The sequence below is a fragment of the Leopardus geoffroyi genome, chromosome A1, assembly GCF_018350155.1.
Source record: "Leopardus geoffroyi isolate Oge1 chromosome A1, O.geoffroyi_Oge1_pat1.0, whole genome shotgun sequence".
Classification (NCBI taxonomy): Eukaryota; Metazoa; Chordata; class Mammalia; order Carnivora; family Felidae; genus Leopardus; species Leopardus geoffroyi.
Window position 1 is genome coordinate 131,574,528 of NC_059326.1, and position 27,962 is coordinate 131,602,489.

Consider the following 27,962-nt stretch of genomic DNA (forward strand, 5'->3'; position numbering starts at 1 on the left):
CTTGATAGCGCTGCTATAAACAGTGGAGCGTATTTTCCCCTTCAAATCAGCATTTTGAATCCTTCAGATAAATACCTAGTAGTACAGCTGCTGGGTTGTAGGGTAGTTCTATTTTTAATTCTTTGACGAACCACCATCTGTTTTCCATAGTGGCTGCACCAGCTTGCATTCCCACCAACAGTGCAAAAGGGCTCCCCTTTCTCCACATCCTTGCCAACATCTGTTGTTTCCTGAGTTAATTTTAGACATTCTGACAGGTATAAGGTGGTATCTCATGTCATAATCTCCAAGTCGGGGGCATAAATATTTACAATTGTTAGATCTTATTGATGGATATACCCCTTGATTATGATACAATGCCCTTCATCATCTCTTGTTACAGGCTTTGTTTTAAAATCTAGTTTGTCTGATATAAGCATGGCTACTCTGGCTTTCTTTTGACATCCATTAGCATGATAGATGGTTCACCATCTCCTACCTTTCAATCTACAAGTGTCTTTAGGTCTAAAATGAGTCTCTTATAGGCAGCATATAGATGGATCTTATTTTTTTTTTTATCCATTCTGATACCCTCTGTCTTTTGATAGGAGCATTTAGTCCATTTACATTCAGAGTGATTATTGAAGATAAGAATTTAGTGCCATTGTGTTACCTGTAGAGTTGGTCTTGCTGGTGAACGTCTCTGGTCCTTTGTAGTCTTTGTTGCTTTGGACTTTTTTTTTTCACTACTCAAACTGTCCCCCTTAAAATTTCTTTCAGGACTGGGGCTCCTGGGTGGCTCAGTCAAACATCCGACTCGTGATTTTGGCTCAGGTCACGATCTCGGAGTTCATGGGTTCGACCTCTGCATCAGGCTCTGCGCTGACAGTGTGGAGCCTCCTTGGGATTCTGTCTCCTTCTCTCTCTCTGCCTCTCCATTACTCACATACTCTCTCTCCGAAGTAAAAAACTTAAAAAAAATTTCTTGCAGGGCTAGTTTAGTGGTCACGAATTCCTTTAGTTTTTGTTTGTCTGGGAAACACTGTCTCGCCTTCTATTCTGAATGACAGCCTTGATGGATAAAGAATTCTTGGCTGCATATTTTTCCCATTCAGCACGTTGAATATTTCCTGCCACTCCCTTCTGGCCTGCCAAGTTTCAGTGGACAGGTCTGCTGCTAACCTTATGTGTGTCTACCCCTAGGTTAAGAATTTTTTTTGTCCCTGGCTGCTTTCAAAATCCTCTATCTTTGTATTTTGAAAGTTTTACTATGATATGTCAGGGTGTTGACCTGTTTTTATTGATTTTGATGGGAGTTCTCTGTGCTTCCTAGATTTGGATGTCTGTTTCTTTCCCCAGATTAGGGAAGTTCTCAGCTATAATCTGTTCAAATAAACCTTCTGCCTCTTTTTCCCCCGCTCTTCTTTTGGGACTCCTAGGATATGGATATTGTCTCATTTTATGGAATCACTAAATTCTCTAAGTCTCCCCTCATGATCTAATAGTTTCCTTTCCCTCTTCTTTTCAACTTCATTATTTTCTATAATTTTATCTTCTGTATCACCTCTTCTCTCCTCTCCAGTCCTCATTGTGACTGTATCTAGTCGGTTTTGCATCTCAGTTATAGCATTTTTTTTCATTTTTTTTTTAACGTTTATTTATTTTTGAGATAGAGAGAGACAGAGCATGAACAGGGGAGGGTCAGAGAGAGGGAGACATAGAATCTGAAACAGGCTCCAGGCTCTGAACTGTCAGCACAGAGCCCGACGCAGGGCTCGAACTCACGGACCGCGAGATCGTGACCTGAGCCAAAGTCGGCCGCTTAACCGACTGAGCCACCCAGGCGCCCCTAGTTATAGCATTTTTTAATCCAGCCTGACTAGTTTCCAGGTCTTTAATCTCTATAGCAAGGCTTTATCTGGTGTCTTCTATGTTTTTTTCAAGCCCAGCTAGTAGTCTTATGACTGTTACTCTAAATTCTTGTTCAGATATATTACTTACATCTATTTTGAGCAAGTCCCTGGCTGTGATTTCTTCTTGACCTTTCTTTTGGGGAGAATTCCTTGCTGTGTTTCCTGTACCTGAGAGGAATGCTGTATTAAAAAGGAGTCACAAACTGTCCAGGGTCTGGCACTTCAGGAAGTGTTTCTGGTGTATGCTGTGTGCACTCTGCTATTGCGTTTTGGCTGCTCTTTCCCACTGGTCCATCCTCTGCAGAGTTCTTCCTTGTTTGCAATGGGGAGTGTTCAGATGTTTTACTAGGTGTGCTTTGATTTGTTTGTTAAAATAAGCCTGGAAAAAAAGGGGGAAAAACTCTGATCCCAAAAAAAGAGAAAAGGATGGTAACAAAAAAACAGAATCAAAAAACTTGAAGGCTAATTCCAAAGAAACAGAATAAAGAAGACTGATCCCCTCCAAAAAGAGAAAAGGAAATGAGAAAGACAACAAACTATGAGCCTGATTTCAGACTAAAAAAGAAAAACAAGTCAACCCAGTCCTATTTCCACCAGAAATGCAGGTGTCGTTTTGAAGCACTTGATTCTCAGTATACTTGGTGCATGCAGGGTTCTGGCTGTGCTCGTGTTCTAGAAGAGAGGCCTGCTGTGTTGGCTCAGAGTCAGCCTTGCCCCAGTAAATAAGCAGTTGCCAGGCATGGGGAGGGCGGGGAGGGTTTGGTGTAAGCGAGTCGGGCTTCTGCATTGCTCTCTGAAGTCCCCCCATGTTGGTGTTGGGAGGAAATAGCACCACCCCAATCTCTCATTCCTAGACCTCACCCCCCCTGCTATTCGGCAGCCCTCACAGACTAACAAGGGCAGGCAGCTCACCCTGTGCCACAAGTCTGTGTTTTTTCTGTGGCATGCAGCTGGATTTCAAAACTTGAAGTCTTAAAGGATGCACCCTCTTCTCTAACACAGAGCCTCTTCACACTGTGTCTGAAGTCCTTTGTCCCTGAGCAACAGTCCCACACCTGCACAGTGTGCATGGTCTATGGGGTAGTAGCACTAAAAGCTGCAAAGTTTATATTTCCTCTGTGTGTGCCTATCCTCTGCTGATGAAAGGCTTTTTGCTGGTGCCTACCGGGTCTTTTGTCCTTGGAGAGGAAATAGACCCTCTTACAAAAAAGTACTCCAAGAAGGGGAGTGTTCTCTCCCAGTGCACCCTGGAGATCTCTACACCCCACCAATGCACTCCAGGGCCGCCAGTCCCTGCTCCCCAGGAGCACATGCCACAGCTCCACTCCAGAGAAAGTCAAAGTCACATACTTCCAAAACATCAGAGTTTGAGCTCCAAATGCTCGTTGCAAAAACCCCTGCAACACTCAGTACTCCCTGCTCCCCAGTCCATGATCCAGAGAGGTTTTCCACTTGTGCAAACCCAATGCTGCACTCTTTCAGCCTGTCTCCCCTTCTCTCCCTTTTGTCTCTCCGTGAAAGTGTTCCCTCCCCTCCACAGCACTGCTGATTCTCTCTCCCCCAGTTCACTTCCATGCACCTTGCACCTTCCATGTTCTCTCCCTCCAACCATGGAGCTCCTTCTCCCAGTCCACAGATCAATCTCCTGGATCTTCAAAGTGATCTTACCTCAATACAGCTGTGTTTGAGGAACTAGAAAAGCCCAGGGTCCCCCTGCTTCTCTGCCATGTTAACGAACTCCTTCTCCTCAAACATCTTTTTTTTTAAGGAACTCAGAAAACTAGGAATAGAAGGTAACTTTCTAAACATAACAAAGGGCATACATGAAATACTCATAACTAACATCAAACTGAAGGCAAAAGACTGGAAGCCTTCTCACTAAGATCAAGAACAAGACAAGGATGCCTGCTTTCAACACTGCTATTCAATATTGTGCTAGAAATTCTAGCCAGAGCAATTAGGTAAGAAAAAGAAATAAATGACTTCCAAATTGGAAAGGACAAATTATATTTATCTCTACTCAGCAATGAAATAATCCTATAGATAGAAAATCCCAAAGAATCTAAAAGAAAGTTATAGAGCTAATAAAAAATTCAGCAAAGTTGCAAGTTACAAGATCAACACACAAATATCAGTTGTGTTCATCAACAGTGAACAATCTGAAAGGATATTAAGAAAGTAATTTCACACTATTGTAAGCATCCTTTTAAAAGACTAAATATGTAAAATTTTAACCAAAGCTGTGAAAAATGTGTACACTAAAAATTACAAAACACTGGTGAAATAAAAAAAAAATGGCATAAATAGATGGAAAGTTATCTCATGCTCATGGATTAGAGAACTTAATATTAAGATATCACTACTACCCACAGCTATCTATTGATTCAGTGCAATCCCTACCAAGATTATAATAGCACTTTTTAGAGCTATTGTAGTAGGTGTGATCCTAGTGTGGTTTTCATTTGCATTCAAGGGGCCCTGAATAACAACAAAAAATAAAATCCTAAAAGACAAGTACAATTTGGTAGGATTCTCACTTCCCAATTCCAAAACTTATTGCAAGGTTAGAGTAATCAATGCACTGTGATACTGGCATAAGGACATAGAGATCAATGGAACATAAAATCTAGAAATAAACCCTTTTGTCTGTGACCAGTTGACTCTTGACAAGGGTGCGAAACTAAGTCCATTAAATGGGGAAAGAGTAGCTTCTGCAGTGAATAGTTCTAAGACAACTAGATTTCCCTATGCAAAAGAATAAAACTGGACCTCTGCCTCATATAATATACAAAAAAATAACTCAAAAGGGATCAAGAGCCTAAATATAAGAGCTAAAACCTTAGAGCTCTTAAAGAAAATATAGGAGTAAATCTTCATGACTATTGAATTCTTACATATGATACCAACAGCATGAACACTATAATAAAATTAATTGAACTTCATTAAAATTAAAAATATTGTGCATCAAAGGATTATCAAGAAGGTACACAGGCAACCTAAATAGAAAATATTTGCACATCTTTTACCTCATAAGGTCTTAATACCCAGAATATATATAGAACTCAAGAAGACAACCCAGTTTTAAAAAGGGCAGCAGACTTGAATGGACATTTCTCCAAAGATGTACAAATAATCTGTAACTGCATTAAAAGATGCTCAACATCATTAGTCACTAAGAGAATGAATGCAAATGAAAACCACAATGAGATCACACATACTAGACTAGCTATGATAAAAAATTTTTAACACAAAATTCTAAGTGTTGAGAAGGATATAGAGAGATAAGAATCCTCATAGATTGCTAGTAGGGATGTAAAATGAAGCATCCCACTGTGAAAACACTTTGGAGTTTCCTCAAAAAGCTAAATACAGAATTACCATGACTTCAATTCCTGGATATATACCCAAAAGAAATGAAAGAAGGGATTTGAACAGATATTTGTATCTTAGTGCTTACTATTTATGATAGCCAAAACATGGAAGTAACCCAGTATCTATAAACAAATTAATGGATAAACAAAATGTGGTATATACATAAAAGGGAATATTATTTAGCCATGAAAAGAAATGAAGTTATGATACATGCTGCAATATCAGTGAACCTTGAAAACATGCTGGATGAAAGAACCAGATACAGAACATGAATATTCTATGATCTGATTCATATGAGATATTTAGGGTTGGCAAATTCATAGAGACAAAAAGTAGAATAGAGGTTAGTAGGGACTGAGAAGAATAGGAAATTGGGAGATTATTCCTCAGTGACTACAAAGTTTCCCTTTGTGATAATGGTTGAACAATTTTGTGAATGTAATTAATGCTATTGAGTTGTATAGTAAAAAATGGTTAAAATGGAAAATTTTATGTTCTACATATTTTTTACCACAATAAAAAATATTTTTAAAAAGGAATCATGGTATTCATTTTTACCTGGTTAACAGAAACAAAAACTTAAATATTTTTATGATTTTGTTTGGTAACATTATAAACTGTAGTTGACCCTTGAACATTTGAAAATGCAGTTGAAAATGTGTGTTTAACTTTTGACTCCTCCAGACTACTAATAACCTGTTGACTAGAAGCCTTGATGATAACATGAACAATCTATTAACACATATTTTGTATATGTATTCTATCTTGTATTCATACTGTAAAGTAAGCAAGGAAAAATCATAAGGAAAAGAAAATACATTTACATTATGCTACACAAAGTAAGTTAGAGAAAGATATCATATGATTTCACTCATATGTGGAATTTGAGAAACTTAACAGATGAACATAAGGGAAGGAAAAATAAGATAAAAACAGAGAGGGAGGCAAACCATAAGTGGCTCTTAAATACAGAGAATAAAATGAGGGTTGATCGGGGTGCAGGGGTGGGTTAAATGGGTGACAGGCATTAAGGAGGGCACTCTTCAGATGAGCACTGCATGTCATATGTAAGAGATGAATCACTGGTTCTACTCAAGAAGCCAAGACGACACTGTATGTTAACTTGAGAATTAAAAAAATATTTTAAAAAAATACATGCCTATATGTATAGTTATTGGAAAAAAATCCACTTGGAAGTGGCCCTACACAGCTCACATCCATGTATATTATCAACTATATACAGGATCAACTGTATACTGAAAATCAAACCAGTGTTACAGAATTATAAGTAATCCACAGTGTACTTTAACTTATTCAATAGAAAATAATTGATCCTGCAGGATTTATACATTTGACTCTGGTATCCTAAAAAAATATAGGAGATAAAGATGACATTTAAAACCCATTGTGTATTAGCTTTTCAAGTATATTAACAGAGTAACTCTATACCTACTTTGACTATAAAAATATCACTCCACCTCTGCTAAGGCCTATTTATATCAATCAACTTGACACTACAAACGTCTTATGTAATAGGAAAATACAGAGCAGTAAAATACCGTGCTTCAACCTTTTGTCTGTCCCATCACACATGAAGGATAGCACACATACCTTTTTTTTTAAAGCGTCTAACTACATGTAAGCTGTAGGATGGGTAAGATGTAAGATGGGTAAAGCTGGAAGGTATCTTATTGTCCTCATTCTTCAACTCCAGAAACTCAGAAAGGTGAAATAACTTGCTCAGGATCACATAGTTGTTAACTAGCAGAACTGGGGCTCAAGCTGTCCCCAAATGAGAGACAAAGAACTAGGTTCAAATCTTAATATAAATTACTTTACCTCCATAAACCTTAATTTCCCTATTTGTAAAGTGTTGATGAATTCAGTGCTTACTGCAGTGAAGTAAGAACCAGTAAGTCAGCATGAACTCTGAGCATTGAACTCTGAGCATGCAGTGTGTCCATCTTGCTTACCGATTTATCTGAGGGCTTAACCCAATGCTTGGCATATGACAGATGATTTTTTTTCCTTTTTAAATACTGCTCTGAGTAATAGTAATTCACGATGGCCGCACTTTTGGTTTCATGGAGGAAAGCTTTATTAATTACAAGGGAAAGGGAATAAAAGGAATTAAACAATTATAGTAAACCTAAGAGGGAGAGAAGAACAAAGAAGGCTTTGTCTAATACATCAAATCAGGAACTCACAGCATCCAACCTTCTGGCTGCGGAAGCCCCGTGGTGAACAGCCAGGTTGGAGTCCCCACTGAGGGTGCTTGGCAGACTGGCCTCCCCTCAGGTGAGACTTCTAACCAACTATTCCTCCAGGGCATTATATATATACTACCTATGTATGATTTGTGATTAGTCATTAAGTTTGCCTAACTGCAGTCCTGAGGGAGCTGGATTTTTTTTTTTTTTTTTTTTATTTCTCTCTGTTTCTCTTACGTATCTCACAGTCTTAGGAGCCTGGGCATGTGCACATTTCTCTTCCCTCCCTGATGCATCCCACGGGGCCAGCCTGGTCTGGCTCAAGGAAGTGATGACAAGTTAATCCCTCTTGATATCAGGAACAGAAGGGCCAGTTCTGATCCCAAGGCCAGACACAGAGTACAAACCAACCAAGTGCCCCCTGATTGTCTATGTGCAGCTCTGGGCAGAAATACATGATAAGTCACGCAAACAACTTCTGTGCAGAACACATACTAATTTCAAAGCTCTCTGAAGTAACCTCTAAAGAATATTTTTGTAGTTCTTAAGAACTACAAAATGTATCTCAAATACATTCCTAATAATATTCCATTCCTGCTAAAAATATATTTGGGAGTCTTGATTTGAGCCATTCTCAAAAAAATAGGCTAATTATTCATTCTATTTTCTGATGTGTTTCCTTATATACAGGCACTCACTCAACCATCCATTCAACAAACATATTTAGTGCCCAGTATAAGCACTGTGAAAGTTGCTGAAAATTGAAAAAGATGTATGAGATAATTGTTCACAGTCTTTATGTCTCTGAAAGAGTCTTCAAAATACTGGAACCTACTTTATGGTCTTTGATGGTGAATGTAAATTGGAACCTTATTTGGGGGGAGGCAGGAAGTGATAGTCCTTATCTTCTAGGACATGGGAGAAATCCTTCTGGGGTAAAACTGTTTTTATAAAGTAGAGTTTCTAAAGTGGCAGAAGTACCTGTTTGAGATTCAGAAATGCTGGTTCTTCTTTATACACTTGCTCAACCTGATTGTGACTTGCAGATTTTCTTCACAGTCCTTTCTCACTCTTTATTTTAAACAGTTTGACATTTCTCCAAGAGGACTTTTCCATGTGTAGGAAAAAAAAAAGAAAAGAAGTCAGATTCAACTCTTGTGATTATTACCCTTTTTCTCTTTTTGGTAGCTTTAAGGGTTACTCTGTGATTTTCAATTAGAATTCATAGTGATGTTGAAATATTTTCCCCTTGAGTACTCTGCTGGACATAATCTTAAGCTTTAGGACCTAGGACAGCTGAGCAGCCTCTGTCTGGTATATTGGTGGCTGCTGTGGACGAGGAAAAAAGACTGATGCAACCTCTCAAACTGATAAATGCTGTACCCCGAAGTGATGCACAGTATTTTGTTTGAGCAATCATTTTCATTGGTAATGTTTCATGGCCATGCCTAACTTCTAAGGGGCAGGGAAGTGCACAATAAACCACGTACTCAGAAGGAGACCAGATTATTTGTGAAGAGCCCTAAATGCACCACAGTTGTGCAAATTTTAGTCCAATACATTTGAAAACTGGGATAAAATGGAAAATGTCGCATAAAAGTTCCAAAACCAACTCAAGAAAAACTTAGAAAACATGAACAGACCAGCAACTAATAAATTGATCCAACTAATAAAGAATTGGTATTTAAAAATTTACCCCTACAACTAAAAAGACAGTGGACCCAAATCATTTTACAGGCTATATTTACCAAACCATCAAGATTTGAATTTTATGCACATTGTTTCAGACAGTAAAAAGGGCACAAAATTGTCAATGTTGAGAACCCTTAAGGGTCTAAGATTTACCCTATTTGCAAGCTAACAGGTTAGTCTACCAGTTTCATGGATGCCTGCAAAAAGCGTAAGATTTCTGGGTCAGAAACAAAGGATGGTCTCTTACTCAGAGAAGTAGCCAAAACAGCAGAATTTGTGGTGGGCACCTGAGCCCTCTTTCTCACAGAGCATATAGGTAGTCCCACGCGATAACTAGACACAAAGTGGAGTGTGTTACATGGAACTCTGAGCTTATAAAATTCAATTCTTTTATAACAGGATTAAATATGCTATATTCTAAGGCTACAAATCACACCTTCCCAGAGGGAGACATACTATCTGCCAAAACTGTTTGCTATAGGAATATCTTTCAAAAAATAGTACAGAACAAAGGCAGTTATTACTTCTGTTTGCAAGATATGCAGATACACAAAGACCCATGTAAAATTGTCACCTATTTGCCAACACATTTTATGAAGCCAATAAAATCATGATAAACCAGGCAAACATAACATAAAACATAAAATTATACACCAATCATCCTTACAAACATACGCATGGAAACTCCATATAAAATACATAAAGCTGAATTCATCAGTGTACAGAAACAAATATCATGAATATAAGGAATTTATCCTAGGTATGAAAGGAAGGATGAAACATTAGAAAATCTATCACTTTATCACTTGAGTAGATTTTTTAAAATTATTCAACATTTAAAAAAATCTATGTGAATTCATCACATTAACAGATGAAAGAAGAAAGCCATATGAATATCTTGAAAGATACAGGAAAGCTATTTTGACTTGACTAAACGAGTATGTTTAATATTGGCACAAGAATCCAAATTTTCTGATTTCTTGATAAGAATGACTTTCCCTGCACTGTGCTTTTTTTTTCCCCCACTATAATATCGGGGTGGGGGGGAAAGAGTTGAAGTTTATGTCTCTATTGTGTTTTTTTACTTTAAAATAGCATAGTTAGAAGGTAGTAATATTATTAGATATTCTTTAAACCATGTCTAATACCAAACTAATCATTATTGGTTTATCACCAGTGGTAGGTTGTGGTTAAGTTCATGTAAAAGTGAATTCCTGGTGCAGAAGCCTCTCAGGCTATTAATTCCAATCCAAACTTTCTTGGAATAAAGTAGTTGTCTATATTACAACATTTACATTGAGTATTGTCAAAATGGTTTTAGGCGTACTATCTTCTAGGTTATGCATGTTAAATGAGGGCAAAAATTGGTTTGGGGGGCACCAAAAAATCCTAGATAATACATTAGTTTGTGGCCCTCAAAATCTCAACTCCACCTGACAAAATGTATTCATTCCTATTTAATTTCTCTCATTAGGGAGAAATCAGATTTAAGTTAATTTATTGATTAGAATACTTAAATTTAAATTTAACTTATTTTTGCCCTTATGGAGGTGATAATTTAAAAACGAAGCTTGAGAAACATTTTTAAAAAGACTCATTGTTTTTTAAAACAGGAATTATGTCTTAAAATATCTTTAAACCCTCAGCCACTAACAGATAGTAAATACACACTCTATAAATATTGACTAGATCTCAGAGTTTCAGTATCTGATATTCTGACATTCTATTTAAAGTCAGCCACTGCCTTAAGAAAATCAACTCATACTTGAAGGAAATAGAAAACATTTTGTTCGAACCATCAGTGACTGAATCAGAAAAGATAGATGTAATATGAAGAACAAGCTCTAGCAACAAAAGGTAGCTTCTTTCTCCTAATAATAGTAGCCAGAGTAATAATAATAATAACAACCTAACAAGAAGAAAAAAATCTAACAGTCATTGAGCCAGGCCTTCTTAGTGGACCAGGCCTATGCTTTATGTATGTTAATTCACCTAATCCTCAAAATAGCCTAATAAATTAGGTCCTCTCATTATGATCATTTTACAGTGGAATTAGTAATTAATCACTGGTAGGTATAATGGCAACTTTTCTAATGTCATAATGTACCTAATACTTACCAAGTAGCAATATCTATAATGTGATCTTCTTTTCATCAGATTTTGATTGAGAAAATTGCAATCATCTCATCTAATTTATAGCTTTGGAAATTCCAAAATTGTTATAAAGACCTACTCACTAACTCTCCACTTAAAAAATTTTAAGAAATTATTATTAAACAAGAAATGATCATTATCCACCATACCTAAAGAACTTACTGCCCTGAGCCATCTTGGGTCACCATCACCTTCTGGTATTCAAAGCTGGAAATTAGCACAAATGAGGCTACGTGAAGAATGAAAGGGGAACTATTAGTAGTTATATCCTGACAACAAGGGTACACAGAGACTGTCCTGGGGAATAGCAGAGATGATCTCTCTACTCATCTTTCGTGCCATGTCTGCTCTTAGCTATACTTTTTTCTGGAGCTATTCCATTAATACCATTATTCCTTTGACCCAAACAAGTGAAACTTGAATCTGAAACATCTAAGGTTTATAAATAATCCTTTAGGTCAGAAAAATCACTTATTTTTTACATATAATAATAATTTCCATTAACAACGTTACCTGTTCTCCAGCCTCTATTTGTGAAGAAGTTTTTGAAAATGTATATAAACTACTTTAGGAATATTTGGGTTATGTGTTAGGATAATTTTTGAATGTGAGAAAAACTCTTCCCACTTCCCCTCTATGCTATACCAACATGTTATGATGGTATGTAATGTTAACTGAGGAAAATTGGAAGTCTGGTAACACAGAAAGATTGATTTCATTAGTTTGTTTTCTGTGTGTTACAGTATGTTGAAAATTGCATATGCCCAGTTAAATGGATTTACAGTATATTATCTAGTTTCAGATAATCCACTAGCACAAAGTAGACAAGAGCCTTAATTAAAAAGAATTCTATTAAGGGATACCTAGGTGGCTCAATCTATTGGATGTCCAACTTCAGCTCAGGTCATGATATCGCGGTTCATGGGTTCGAGCACTGTGTCAGGTTCTGTACTGACCGCTTAGAGCCTGGAGCCTGCTTTGGATTCTGTCTCTCTCTCTCTCTCTCTGCTCCTCCCCTGCTCATATTCTCTCTCTCTCTCTCTCAAAAATAAATAAATATTAAAAAAGAATTCTATTAAGAAATCAGATTAGAGATAATACTAATAAGGCAAACAAAAAAGTAGAGTGGATGACACATCATTCTAGTGTAAATATTTTGTCTGCTATAAAAATTAATTAGGAAGTTAGCCAAAAAACATAAATTATTAAAAACATATTTGAAATATGGCCCTCTAATTTATTCTAAAATATCATTTCGCCTTTATCTCATCCTTTAAAATTTTATGTTTATAATCCACATAATACAAGTAAATATAATTTATAAATCAACACTGAAAATATTAATTAAAAGTGACTGGAAAAGACACAACTAAATAGAAGGCTATTCCATGTTCATGGATTAGAAAACTTAATATTAAGAAGTCCATGCTACTCAAAGCAATATAAAGATTCAACACAATCCCTATCAAAATACCAAGGGCATTTTCACAGAAATAGAAAAAAACAATCCTAAAATTCTTATGGAACCATTAAAGAATCCCAAATAGTCAAAGCAATCTTGAGAAAGAAAATTCCTGATTTCAAATTTTATCGCAAAGCTATAGTAATCAAAAGTGTGGTACTGGCATAAAAATAGACACCTATACCACCAGCTAACTTTCAGTAAGGGTGCCGGGGATACACAATGAGGAGACAATAGTCCCTTTAATAAATGTTGCCGGGAAAACTGGATTGCCACATGCAAAAGAATGAAATTGGATCCCTATCTTGTACCGTACACAAAAATCTACTCAAAATTGACTACAAAGTTAAATAGATCTGGAACTGTAAAAGTCTGCAAGAAAACATTGAGGCTAAGTTCCCTGACATGAGCTGTGGCAATGATTTTTGGTTATAACCACAAAACTCAGGGAAAAAAATGAAAAATAAACAAGTGGGACTACCTCAAACTAAAAAGTTTTTCCATAGCAAAAGAAACAACAAAATGAAAAGGCAACCACTATAGTGGGAGAAAATATTTGTAGATCATACATCTGAGAAAAGACACTGGAAATTCGCCAGTAGAGTAGGCTTTTACGTGCCTTTATATGGAATATGTCTTACAACTTAAATATGTACAATTTGTATTTTAAAATGTAATATAAAACCTATAAACAGTAATCTAGAATTGTCCATCATCCAAGAAATTTGACTTTAAATAACTGGATTAATACCCAAGTGAGTTTAACCTTGCCATCAGAATAAGCAGCCTGATCTAGAGCCTAATTTTTAACATTTCTTCCATTGTTAAGAATGGTGAACCACAATCTGCTTCAAGCTTGAGACTAAGAAAACCTTTATCACCAGAGTTACTAGCAACTACCAAAATACTCAAGCTCTAAATAATTACCATGCACATATTAAAAAGAAAAAGGACATTTCACAAGGAGATACAATAATTCTAAGATATATTTTTCATTTAGGCATAAAAGAACTATCACATTTTTAAGGTGGGTACTGGCAGTTTATTTCCTTGGTTTTTCATTCCACCTCAAAATATTAATGTTGTACCCTGAGAGATTAGAAATTTTGGATTTGCTTATTTGAGGCCCTCCCTTGAGGTCTATTGCATGTATCTCTCTGCAGATATAGAGCTAGTCCTAAAATCCTTCCACATCTCCTCTGCCCTACCCTGTCCTTCTTTCAGATCTTTATAGGTACAGATCTACCCAAAGCTTCTGTAGACAGAGTGCAAGTGTCTATTACACTGCCTGAACATAGTGGGCTATAATGTCTGAAACATGCCTGGCCAGGGTGGCCTCAGAACAAATGGGACTTTAGCTTTGTCTAGGGAGCCATGTGGAAGAATGGCTCCCTTAAAGTAGGAGGAAGGCTGTGTCAGAGTGTTTGGAAGGTGTCTGTACCCTTGGGGACGGCACTTCTGTGTGTATTACACAGAGCTAGAAATGGGGCTACAGCCACACTGGAGTCCACCACCAGCCACCCCAGAGGAATCTCAAGTCCAGGAGCCTGTACTGTCAATGGGTGGCCTGTGCCATACATATCTGTGAGCTTTTGGGGTCCCTGGCTTTGTTCCCTGGTGGAACTTTGCTGGATAGTGGGTTGTTGGTGGCTGCGTTTGAGGCTGAGGCCCCAGGGGCTTTGATCTACAAGGATATCCTCACCCAACTGTACAAACACCAGGCTGCCACAAAATGATCCTGTCACCTTCTCATCACCTTGACCTGAGAATTAGGAACCAGGATCCACCTGTCTACAAGACATTCTCCTGGTGCTCGTAGGGTGTTGCAGTCTTAGTGATGTTTAACCTCAGGCACTGCCTGGCAACTGCCTTCAATGGAGGGACAAAAAAAAATCCACAAAATAAACACATAACAATGCAAATGACCATTTGGCCTGATCAGCTAAAATTGGGACTCAGCACTTGGACCATCTTGGACGGTTTATGCTTTCCCAAAATGCTCTGCATTTAGGACCCCACCCCCAAAAGAAGGTCTAATGCACTCTGTGTCAAGTCCCCCTGCACACATGTTTCCTTATGCTGTAAGGTAGCTCTCAAACAATGCCAGCTAAAAACTGAAATCGAAGAGCCACCAACTGCCTGGGAAAGATCCCATGGTGTTTCTATTGGATGGTCCCTTTACTTATACAGATGATGTTTTCTTTAGCTAAAGCCAGTGGTTTTTCTGGAACCGAAACACATAAGCACTGACAAACACACAGTCACATACAAACACGCTCACACCTACCATTATTAAATGCTAATTGACTGTATTTAATTCCTGGTATAATTAGTCCCTTTACCAAACACTTTTGTTTAGATCCAGTTGTCTTCTTATAGTTCAGATAGTTCACTTTCAGAGCCCTGGGAGGCAAAAGGATATAGTAGGGGATTTTTGGTCTGTTTGTATTTTTTTTGTATGTTTGATGGTTGGTTAGTTTTATAATTTGCTAGCACTTGGAGTTGACTAAAATTACTGGTTGCATTTTTCATCCAGTCTTCCTTTCAACCACTGATGTGACTTTAACCATATAAGGAGGTTATATTTTTAAAATACCTTTTAATGAGATGTAAAATGGTACTTCCTGTTTCTGTTGTTTTCATTTATATGATTTTCTTTATGCACTCCCATGTTATTGGAATTGTCTTTTCCTTCTCCCATGTTCTTAAGCAGTGCTTTCATTTTAGAGCTCACGTCTCTCTTGACGTACCCTGCAAAGAGCAGTCGAGAGCATGAAAACCCAGCTAGAGCCAATCAATACACAAAGTAATGGAATCTAACAAAGAACCAACTATTTTCTATAAGTGAAAAGTAGGGAGGCCTCACTCACTCTCAGACTGGGAATAGAATCACATCCACTGCACAAGTACCTGGTAGCATCTCGATTTAGCCCAGATGTTCCACATTCACGTCTCCCATGTATTTTCTTCAAGGTTGTTGCTACATTATCACTTACTTTTCAGTTTTCCTTTTTATATACCAGTTTCTTTAAGTAGGCCCACGCTTCAAAATTTATAAAAATTAAAGCTAAATTTCTTCAAAGGCCTACTGTTTTTTCTGCACAGTTTATTCACTGCTGAAATGAGACATTTTTCTCATTGAATTTTGCTCAAATAACAATGAACTTCTTACGGTAAAAGATAAAAGGTTAAGTTAGTGACCAGAAGTTACAGAGAGCACTTGTGAAAATAAAACCTGAACAAGTTTAAACTTAGAAAATGCTCTCATGTGAAAAAAAATTAAAAATCTGTGAGGATCAAAGGTAATCAAGTTATTAGATGGTGTAGATGAGAAATTGGGAGACCCGAAGTGATCAAATAACTTGCCCAAGAAAGTGACAGAACAAAGCTTGTCTCCTGACTCCATATCCCATACTCTGCTAATTTTACTGTTCCTGCCCTAAAAACCCTTAACTAGAAGAGACTTCTCATAGTTCTTATCATTGGCGGGGGCCGGGCGGTGGGGGTGGGGAATGTCAGGAATACAACCTACCACTCAATGGCATCAAGATACCCTCTGTTCATGGTAGCTTCCTTTCTGAGCATTTGTCTGAATTCAGTGAGCGTTAAGATGTGTTCATACATCTTCTAGGTTTCCACAGACGTGCAGCCCCAGTTACAAGGAGGCAGTTCCCGCATGGTGCACATAGAATGGATTATCTGCACTTTGAGGATGACAGCCGCGGATGGTGGTTTGACATGGATATGGTGATCATCTATATTTATTCAGTGAACTGGGTCATTGGATTCATTGTTTTTTGCTTTCTTTGCTATTTTTTCTTTCCATTTTAGGAATTTTCATACTTTACTACAGTTGAACAATCACAAATGATGTAGATAACAATTAAACATTTTTAAAATGAGATTTTATAATGTTGCATTGTATAAATTGTTGGTGTTTATAGAAAGTCTGAGAACAATGGACTTATTTATTAATGTTTTTCATGTAACAAACTAAGGTTTATTCAGGAACTAGTCTGTCTAGCACTTAGCAGTGATGCACTATTGATTTCCTAGTTCCTCTTGGTTTAGGATTTATGGGCTCTAATTTTACAATACCAGTTTTATACTTAATTGTAAAGACTGAGGTTTCCCCTCCTTGTAAAAATACAAAAGAAAATTATAATCTGGGTAGATAGTATCTTTATTGACAAAATATTTAGCCAATCACCACTTATTCTTAGGCAAATTATGTGCACTAAAGATAAGTTATATTTCCTGGGAACTAATCTAGCAGGGTATACTCAGTTTTGGTTTCCAATTATCTCTGCTTATTTCCCGTTCTGTTATCAGGAAAGCTGGCTGTTTTTTTACATAGACCTAATAATAGCTAGCATTAGTACAACATGTTTTATTATTATAAGAACAGAATAGTAAATGCAAAAAATCTGAGACTGATCCCCACCAATAGAAAGAGAAATATATTAACTCTCCAAATTGCAGGATTACTCATTTGAGGATATGAAAAATTTACCAATTTTTAGTCTAAAAGAGCAGTGCATGTCCAAAATGTATCTAATTTAGTAATTTAACGCAGAAATTGTCAAATATACTGTAAATGTGCAATAAAGAGTGGCTTTTACATTTTTTTTCATTGTTTAAGGTGATTTAATATCTGGAATAAGGAACTGTTGTTAATAGGCTTATGACATATACGAAGAAAACCTGGCATTTCTTTTTATTGTTACGGTATTGTACCATAAGCCTTGGAATTAGTTTTTCCCTTAATTAAAAAAAAAAAAAAAAGAAATCTGAACTATCCCAGTATAGGAAACAATTAGGGCAAGCATCTCAGTTTCAAAAATGAGAAAACTAAAGCACAAAGAAATAAGCTTCCTTATTTCAGTCACTCACGTGGTCTTTGTGTAGCCTATGAGAACACAGGAACCACTCAGCCAGCATTCCTACGCTATGTCATCACATTTCTGATCATGCAATACGCATATTTTACACAAGGTAAGTGAACCTGTCATGGCACTTAAAAAATAATATAACCATCCAAACTGTGTCTGACAAGGCTTCGAGAGTTCAGTCTAGGGAAAGTCCAATTTCGGCCTAATTACTACTGACTGTATTTGAGTAAAAACAGCTATCTGATGGTATGTGATGTTCTGGGAAATGGGGTAGAATGATACAGTGAAAGAAAACAACAATGTACATAAGATATTATCAAATTTAGAAAGCAGTAAACTACATACAGTTTAGAACCATCATTTTTTTGCTCATGTATTAAAATATGTAAGTAAGTTATGCTGTAGCCTAGTGACATATAATTAGTATCTTGGTAAAAGATGTCTTTGACAAAGCTCAGTATTACCTTACAGAAATAAAAATCGGTATTTATAATCACTAATGTATTGCTCAAAGTGAAGGCAAATTAACAAAACACCTATGAGGGGGGCGGTATTTTAGTATTAAAATGAATTCCATCCATTTCCCAGGCAACTCCTGGGTTACCATCCCTAGCAAATAAGCCTTCATTTCTCCTAAACTTAAAAGTTGATTCTAATTATATCTGAAGCAAAGTAGGTAGTGTAAAAGATACAGATTTATCAGAGGAACAGATTTGATTCCCAGTATGTATTTATTCATTCAGTGATAATAAGTCTATAGATCTGTATCTACAAACCAAATACAAATAAAAATAACACCCTTAAAAATAATAAATACCCTTAAAGAAAAAAGAAACCATAGTCTAGAGGAACACACTAAATGGACTGATTATATATGACTCTTATTAACTTGATCTGAGAATTACATCATTTGCCATATTAAAATTAAAGGTAAATTTAGAAAATTATAAATTGCTAATTTTACTTCAAGATATTTAAATTGTATGCAAATGGAGCTAAAAGCTGCCAAGTATTAAGTGCAGTGCTCCCTACAGCTACAGTTTATTCGAAGCCAGATAAAAGCTGAGATGAAAAGAAACCATTTTCTTCCAGTACCTATCACACAGTAGCCACCAATAGATGATTAATAAATTTATAAATAAATACATGTATGAGCTTTAGAGTGACAACAAATTTTATGTTCTTCTTGTTTGGTGTCTTTCACAGTATCAATCACGCAGAAACTCATTTTCCAATAAAGAACAAAGGGAAAGAAGAAAAATCCTAAAACTAATCAAGTACAACATTTGCCCTAATTATTATTTAATAGGTTTAATTTTCTGAGTTATGTCTCTCAACAATTTCTATTTCTACTGAGCTCAATTACTGTGAAGGTTAATTTTCAATACTCTCACACATGCGTTTAAAAAAATGGCCAAACCTAAGTTACATTTTTTAATTCTTTCAGCAGATAATTTATTGCTTGATTAAAAAAGAAAAATTCACATGCCAAGATCAGTTCATTTTATACTCATTAGAAGAGAGGGGAATCTAAATTAGACAAAATGTAAAAGGAACAGAATTTGTTATACAAAGACCCTATCACTTTGAATCACCAAATTCAAGAATAGGAAAAAAAAAAAAAACAAAAAAAAAACTAGTATTTCTCAGTCTGCTATACTACTAATACCCACTCTACTATTAAAAGCTAAATATAGCAACAAAGCCAGTATCACTTTCGTTTCTGCCTTAGAATCTTGCTTCCAAAATACCTGGAATGGCATGACCAAAAAAAAAGCCAATTAATGAAATTATCACTTGAATGTCCTCTGTATGTTTAAAACTTAATTTTTATCTGGATCATTTGTTAAGGAATGCCTTAGAAAAGAGAATACTTTGATTACATGCAATGACAATTAGTCTTTGACTCTTCATAGAATTCTGGAGTTGAAGGCAGAGGACATTGTCATACAGCACAGTATTCCTAAGATTCTGAATATTTTATGCTCAACTTTCACTTTCTTGAAAAGTTTCTGATTATCAGTAATTCTCAGTGTATGCACTCAGTAAGTTCTATCAGTGTATGCTTTTCTCCAGGATGCATTTATTTTCCTTTTTTTATTGAAGACAACACCTATAGTAAGAATTGCTTTTATACATTTCAGTTTTTACATAGATCTTATGATGAACATCATTAAGAGGTACCTTTAGGCCATGGTATTAACATCCTATGAGAACAATATGTATCTATTTCAATGTGCATTTATCTTACAGGGTCAGAAAAACAAATTCTTTCACATTCCCACTTTTGTTTAGGATCTCTCATACCATGCAATAGATATACGTTGAGAATTGTTGGTCTTATTTCAACACTTCTAAAATTAGTTTTTGGACCATTGTCACCAAGTTTATGGTTACTTCTCCTTATATACATAACTGTAAATAAATTAAGTGCTGTTAAGACAGAGTCCTCTTAGTTTTTTTCTTCCTCTTTCACATTTTTATAAGTCTAAACCTCATCCAAAGAATAATAAGTACACAGACTGCTCAATAAAATGCATTTTTGTTATTGACAGCATAGGAAAAGATGATACTGCTCTTGAAAGAACCTGGAAAATATTTTAATCGCTTTACCTGCATCACCTTGTCTACCAACAAAACCATAAAGAGAAAAAGGCAAGTGAGAAAAGGTAACATATATTTATGAAACCACTCTTAGATACTTGGCTGGTCACATTACCCTGTCTCCTCAATACTCTTTGAAAAGGATGATGTTAACCTTATATTATAGATGAGGAGAAGTAATGTGACCAAAGTCACACAAACTTAGAAGCGATTAATACTGCAAAAGGAGCACTGGGAATAAGAGGTTATCTAAATCAAGAATGCAGGAATGAACTACTTGCTCCTTGTCTATAACAATTTTCATTGCTTATACTAACAAAAAACTTGGTATCTGCAGGACACTATTCAATACGCAGTACTATATTTGATAAGAGCTTTCATCCTGTGTGCCAACTTAGATTGATTTATGGTGCTTACCTTTACGTAGAAGGATTCTGAGGTTACATCTTGGCACCGTGAGGAAAAGAGTGCTCTGATCCACTGGCATTGTCCCTCAAATAGGGGGGAGGAAAATGATGGGGAAGAATCGATCCAGGTCAGGTATTTGGATAAGGAGGTAGAAAGGCATTTAGGTTTTAGAAGCAGGCCTTACCATTTGTTGAGGAAAAAAGAAAAATGAAACTAAGTGACCATAATTAATAACATTATGATATATGCTGTTATATGAAATATAATAGTAAACTACAGTCCTTTACTTTTCATTTTGCCTTAAAACAGAATAGGTACCTAGCTGTGAATTACATAGATTTTTAAAACATAATGGTGTAGTCACAATGTAATTTAATTTTCTCATACAAAGAAATTTTAACCCATCATTAAAAAAAAAAATAATATATAGAGGTGCCTGGGTGGCTCAATCAGTTAAGCATCCATCTTTGGCTCAGGTCATGATCTCACAGTTCGTGAGTTTGAGCCCTACATCAGGCTCTGTGCTCACAGCTCAGATCATGGAGCCCGCTTCAGATTCTGTGTCAAACTTCTCTCTCCCCCTCCCCCACTTGCATTCTGTCTCTCTCTCTCTCTCTCAAAAATAAATGCTGAAATATCAAAATATATATTTTTTAAAGTATACAGTCCTGATTCACAAGTTCTGAAGAACTAAATAGATGCTGCTGGTAATGTCTATTCTGAGCCCAACATCTAAAGGTAAGAAGCAGAGTGTAACAATCAACCTAGGCCAAAAGTCAACCTCAACATTACTTCTTAAACCTTCATATACCTACATTAAATCTTGATAAAGTGCGTATTTTTCAGGTGTGGATTAGGCTTGAGTTTCTGCATTGCTGATAAGCTGCCAGGAAGTACAGATCCGCCATGAGCCACACTTAGAAAAACAAGGAACTTAAAAAAATGCAAATGAAAAGAAGGTAATGAATCTTGCGTTTCTGTCATCTAAAAAGTGTTCCCAAAAGATAAATTTCTCATTGTTTTGGCATTTGAGAATTATACTATACCAGTTATCTGATAATATGGGAATTATAAGGAATTGTGCTGTAAATAATTTTATATAAGTACTGAATAAGCTTCTGAAATTATTTGGTGGGTTTTTAAGTCGAGGCAGCAATATGTCAGTAGTTTATTTAAAATCCACAAATCAAACTTTTCTCCTTTTTTTTAGAAAAAAATCTTTCTCCTCTTTTCCCTATTTTCTCCCATTACCCCCTCTTTGACCTTCATATCTTTATCTAGAATCCACTTGAATAGAACAAATGTGAGATTATCCTTATAACTAATAATAGCATATCTGGAGATATAAAATATACTGTTACATTTCTTCTTACCTCAAATTCTTACCATTCATTATAATTCCAAGAATCAAGAGAACTCATTATCATCCTGGGTTCCATGACTAAAATTTACTTAACCTTTCTTTCCTCATTTTCATCACCTGTAAAACTATGCTGAATAAAACAGACCTTCACAGGATTCCTCTGGAATAAAATTCAGTTCACGAGAAAATTAGGAAACAGATCTAAAAGTTCTTTGAGAAACAGTTTATGCAAAGACCAATTATTTAGAAATAGGCAAGTTATTTAACCAATCTAATTTTGTTTCTTCATTTATAAAAAAGAAAAAGAAAAAACATATTATGGATTAAGAGGTAATGCTAGTGAAAGCAAGCGCTCAGTAAATGTGTCTTTCCCTTATTTAAAAACTTTCCCTTTCCCTTATTTAAAAACTTAACTTTGAAAAAGGCCATAGGCAAGTTTTTCTTTCTGTAAGGATATTAGTAAGGTACAAATGCCTTATCGCTGTTCATGCACAATCTTTTTTTCAAAGATATTTTTTTTAATTTTTAAGTGATCTCTACACCCAATGTGGAGCTCGAACTCACAACCCCGAGATCAAGAGTTGTGTGCTCTACTGACTGAGCCAGCCAGCTGCCCCACAACTATAGTCCTTAATTGCCACGAACTAAAGCTAACATTCCCTTAAGCTGACAGCCACAGAACATAATATAGAAAAAAATGAGTCATTAGGTGGGCCCTTAGGCAAAACTGAATTCTAAATCAAGTTTTCTAGCCACTGGAATGTAGGGCTGTTTCTCCTCCTTCATGGGCCCTACTTTGTTTGAACCAAAGACTTAGTAGCATCATGGCACATGGCCACACCAAGAAAAGTATTTTACTGAGAAGCTAAAGCAATTAGGCTAAATATTTATCATTTTGGCATTTGTTTCTTAACACTGAAAATGATACCAGTGATATCTGCCTATAAAATTTGAATCACTGTGCCACTTCTTGTAGCATTTTATAAAAGTACTTTATTACCATAAACTCAATCCTCAAATAGTGCTCTTGTTCATTTTTTGCACCTTTTAGATACAGCAAGCCATTCCATACCAATTCAGAGGAAAGGGGGTCTCATTTTACTTGCAGTTTTGTGTAACAGTACTATAAACTTAATAACCCAGCTAGTAAATGGTAACATTTACTCAGAGTACATCACTGAGCTGTATCTCTGGTCATAAACCTGAGAATACCATGCCAAAGTATCCTTAATATCAAACAACCCTTACTACATTTATTTCAAAAATATTTTTATTATTTTATTTAAAAATTTTTTTAATGTTTATTTATTTTTGGGAGAGAGACAGAGACAGAGTGTGAGCAGGGGAGGAGCAGAGAGAGGGAGACACAGAATCTGAGGCAGGCTCCAGGCTCTGAGCTGTAAGCACAGAGCCTGACGCGGGTCTTGAACCCATGGACCACGAGATCATGACCTGAGCTGAAGTCGGATGCCCAACCAACGGACCAAGCCACCCAGGCGCTCCTTTAATTATTTTATTTTAGAGAGGGCAAGCAGGAGATAGGGGCAGAGGGAAAGGGAGAGAGAGAATCTTACGTAGGCTCCAAGCTCTGTGCAAAGCCCCACATGGGCTCAGTCTCACAACCCTGGGATCATGACCTGAGCCAAAATCCTTAGACTCTCAACTGACTGAGCCATGCAGGCACCTCTCAAAAAGATTTTATACATACATGGGAAAGACAATAAAGGATTTATAGACTAATATATCATTTTTGATTATAATTAAATTATTTCTACGCATAAGGCTATTCTTGATGTAATAATAAGGCCAATTTTTTAATATTTTGTATTCAGTTCAAAGCTTATGTTTTATAGGCACTAAATATTTTACAACATATTCTACAGTGTTTTCGTTTCCTAACATAGTACCAATCTTGAACTAAGAACAAGTTGTTTTCACAAAATCTTCGAAGTTTATTTTTCTTGGAAATTGGAATAGGAAAAAAAAGAATTGTAGTACTATTTCAATTCCCACGTTAGTCCACAAAATCTCATATAAACCTATATGAGGTACGAGAGGTACAGCACTCATGCGGCTTGTCAACTCCAGCTAACCACCACCACAGCATGCGTTTTCCTCAGTGTGGCTCTAGACGCCTGGAAAGTATTTATACAACATCAACGCCTGCCCAAGATGTGATAAGGTGGTGGATGAAGAAAGGAAAACCCTCCTTGTAGCCACAAGCACATAAAAAGCTTATCTATATAATATGTAAAAATGAGAAGAGACTGAGATTAGTTCTGTCAAAGAGATGTATAATGTGAGCCCTCTGTAATTGTAAATATTCTAACAGCCACACATAAAAGTGAAAAGAAACATTAATTTGAGTGCGCTTAATCTAATTACATTCCACATGGTATCATTTTAACATATAATAGATAAAAAATGAGAGACTTACAGTGCTTTTGGTATTGAGTCTTCAAATCCAGTGTTAGTTCCAAATAGCACATCTCAATTCAGACTAGCCTCATTTCAAGTGCTCAGCGAGCACGTGTGACTAAGAGGTGGCTGCTGTATTGGACAGCAGAGGCTTTTATCAGTGCAGCAATCAAGGTCCAGTCAGGGAAGAAAAATCAAGATCTGAGTTGCATTATGGAATAAGGAACTTATCTAGGAATTAGACCTTACACAGTTGTGGGAAGAGCCGGGGAAGTAGAGGTCTAAAAAGGAGAAATGAAAATCTGTGAAAAATCTTCCTAAAACATTAGAAAAAAAGAAGTATCCGGGAAATGAGGTAGCCAAGCCAATCCAGCCTTTAAAGCGGGCCCACAAATTCCTGTGCAGGGATTTCTTCGAAGAAAAGGTGCTGAGCCTGGAGCGCCTTCGTGGTCCAAGGACCAGCAGTCATGAAGAGCTGAAGGCAGATCAGGGGACGACAGGGCCAACTGGAACCTGCTGGCCCCTCTACATCAGCTTCCTGATGCCTCAGACCAGAAAGGTCTTCAGAGTGTAATGGCAAGCGTTTTGCTTCTCCTTTTCAAATCTCGTGAACATTTCTCTTTTTGAGGCGCCTGGGTGGCTCAGTCAGTTAAGCATGCGACTTTGGCTCACGTCATGATCTCACAGGTCCTGAGTTCAAGCTCTGAGTGGGGCTCCGTGCTGACAGCTCAGAGTCTGGAGCCTGCCTTGGATTCTGTGTCTCCCTCTTTCTCTCCCTCCCTCTCCCTCTCCCTCTCTCTCTCTCTCCCTCCCCCCCATTCCCTCTCTCTCAAAAATAAATAAACATTAAAAAAAAATTTCTCTTTTGGCCAACTATACCTGGAACCATATAGGAAAGGAAATTCTGGGAAAATTATTTTGAACTTGGCTAAACAGTAGTACAAAACCACTAGAGCAGAAACATACAGAAAAGGGCCTTTGGGCAACATAGTTGCAGCTTAGCCAAGTTGACACAGTAAAAAGCACCACAGTGATCTAGGTCCAACTGATGACAGAGTCAGCTCTAAACTGAAAATCACAGGCTCCCCAAATGTTTGTGTAGGTGATTCTACATAGCAGGAGAAACTAATGTCTGTTCGATGATACCCTAGAAGACTTCTACTACAACATCCGCTGTACAGAAAAGACAACTAGAGCTAAAAGAGGTTCAGCAACTTTTCTAAAGTCACACAGCTACCAAGTGTAATGGCCAAAAGCCGAACCTAGACAGGACTATTTCTTGAGGCTGTCTTCTTTTCCCTACAGGTAAGAAGTCCAGTTCCTAATGTAGGGACTTTAACAGTAACAAAATAAAACAATTCACAGGCATTCCTCCTCAGTGAAATTTTGAGAGGTCCAGCATTTTGTAGCATGTCAAGATACCGCTTCTAGTGTTGAACGGTACTAGAACACGGGAAGGGTCTTCAACAAGTCCATGCTGCCATGCAAACTGCCCTGTCATTTGAGCTGTTTGATCCAGCACATCCAAAGGTGTTTGGTCACTAGCAGATGGGATGCAGTCAAACTTCTGGCAAATGTAAATAGGTAAATCCCAGAACAGACCCTTAGGAGTTTGCGTGAAAGCGACACCATCCCTGTGGGTAACTATTCTCCTTTTGAGAAACAGCTTTCGGGCCTTGTGCGTGGCCGAGCGTTTGACCACGGTCCACCAAGTTGCCATGATCCCCGAGCTACCCATTACAAACTGGGTGTAGTCTGGTCCATCAAGCCATAAGGTTAGGTGTACACAGCCAGCAGCATTTCATTATCAAATGGAAGTGATAGACACAAAGTTGGGCTTGAGGAAGCCCTGAAGGCCCACACGACTACCATGAGGAAGGAGACCAAATGTCCGTGGTCATTATTCCTGCTCTATTATCCCCACCCTCTCAGCCCATAACTATGTCTTCCTGTCTAAGAGCAGACAACTGAGGAAGGAAAGACTCGGGGCTGATTTACAAAGGGTTCTGAGTGATTTGCAGGTACCAAAGGTGGACAGCTAGAACTACAGCCTTACTTTGGTCATCCCTGAAAGGCAATGGGAAAGGGAAATTCTCCCAGTGTGCTCAACATCAGGCAGTGCACTAGGCTGTTTATTTTTCCTGTAAGAAGGTACAAGTCAACACTGATTAATTGGCTCTAATATGAGATTGTTTGTATGACTATTACCAAATATTGTTGTTTTATCTCAGCCTTACCCTGTCATCATCTAACGTAAGATGTGTTCATAATAGCTAACTTTGTATCACAAGATGCACTGATGATAATTAATCTCCATATTTAAATTACAAAGGAGTAGAGGAACGTCCCCCAATGATTTTCTATCCTGTTCTGGAAAGACCTGGCATATTTGCGGCGGTATATGAAATAGCTGACCACGTTAAGCAGTATGGTTTAATGAGATGGTTTACCAAAGTGACAAGGGGCAAACTGTGATGGCTTTGTGGGATATCATCATGGCTAGGCCAAATTACAACCCCCCAAATTCTCTCTCCAATGCACAGTTAGCCTGGTAAAGGATTATACGTCCCGTTAGGGGAAGGCTGGGAGAAGGGTTAACAGTATATATTTTTGGCAATGTAGCAGGGTATGGGGGTCTGGGTCTGTAATCAGCTCAAATCTGGAATTTATAGAAGGCAATGACTCTGTGTTTTGGTGATCTAAGCCAGACTTCTGTTCAGCAGACCTAGGACATCTCTATTTATACATCTCAATTAAGAATTTAATACATGGGCATTGAGGAGGGCACCTGTTGGGATGAGCACTGGGTGTTGTATGGAAACCAATTTGCCAATAAATTTCATATTAAGAAAAAAAGAATTTAATAGACTGGCCATCTATTTTGTTCTGGAGACATAATAACTGGCCAAACCTGTAAGTCTCTGTAAGTTAGACTAGTCTGATTACCGTTCTGATTCCTGTTCATTATGCTAACCCCTGACATCCCAGTGTCTCATTACCTCCACTGTGTAGTGATCCTAATTCAATGGCAGTGGTTTCCTCTGCTATTTCTGACCTCCTGAGAAGAGAGACCACAGAATTTTTTAAAGAGGCTGAGGTCCCTCCGTGATTTTTTTTTTCACAGCTACTGTACAAGGTGTGTCCTTCCATGGCTGGAGAGCAGGTCTTACCAAATAAATATACTGCAACATTACAATCTCCTTAAGCCTTTGGATACCTTCCTCTACAACATAATAAAGCATTTTGACTTCATTTAATGTGGGTCACACTTTGGGTCCAGCCAACTGACCAACCAATCAACGATTTAGAGCCCTTCCAAAGTCTTTCAGCTGAAACACGGAGTCCAGAATCCCTGATTAGGGAGCCTATGTCAATAAAGTGAACATGATCTAACTTTACATCCCTTCCACCTTGATGGCACTATCCATCCTTACATACACCCTCTACATTACACCTCTTCCTGAGTCACAAATAGCATCTCATCTTTTGAGAGTT

At 37.1% G+C, this 27,962-nt stretch overlaps 1 protein-coding gene across 3 annotated transcripts in view; it reads left to right on the top strand.

Annotated features, from left to right (window-relative positions):
* The window catches only part of RNF180 (ring finger protein 180), a 206,383-nt gene extending 188,973 nt beyond the window's left edge, over positions 1 to 17,410 (top strand). For all 3 annotated transcript variants that reach the window (XM_045494411.1, XM_045494422.1, XM_045494432.1), the window contains one exon: positions 16,414 to 17,410. In XM_045494411.1, coding sequence (XP_045350367.1) covers positions 16,414 to 16,613 — 200 coding nt within the window. In that variant the 3' untranslated portion in view covers positions 16,614 to 17,410. The remainder of the gene's footprint in view (positions 1 to 16,413) is intronic.
* Positions 17,411 to 27,962: the final 10,552 nt, after the last annotated feature.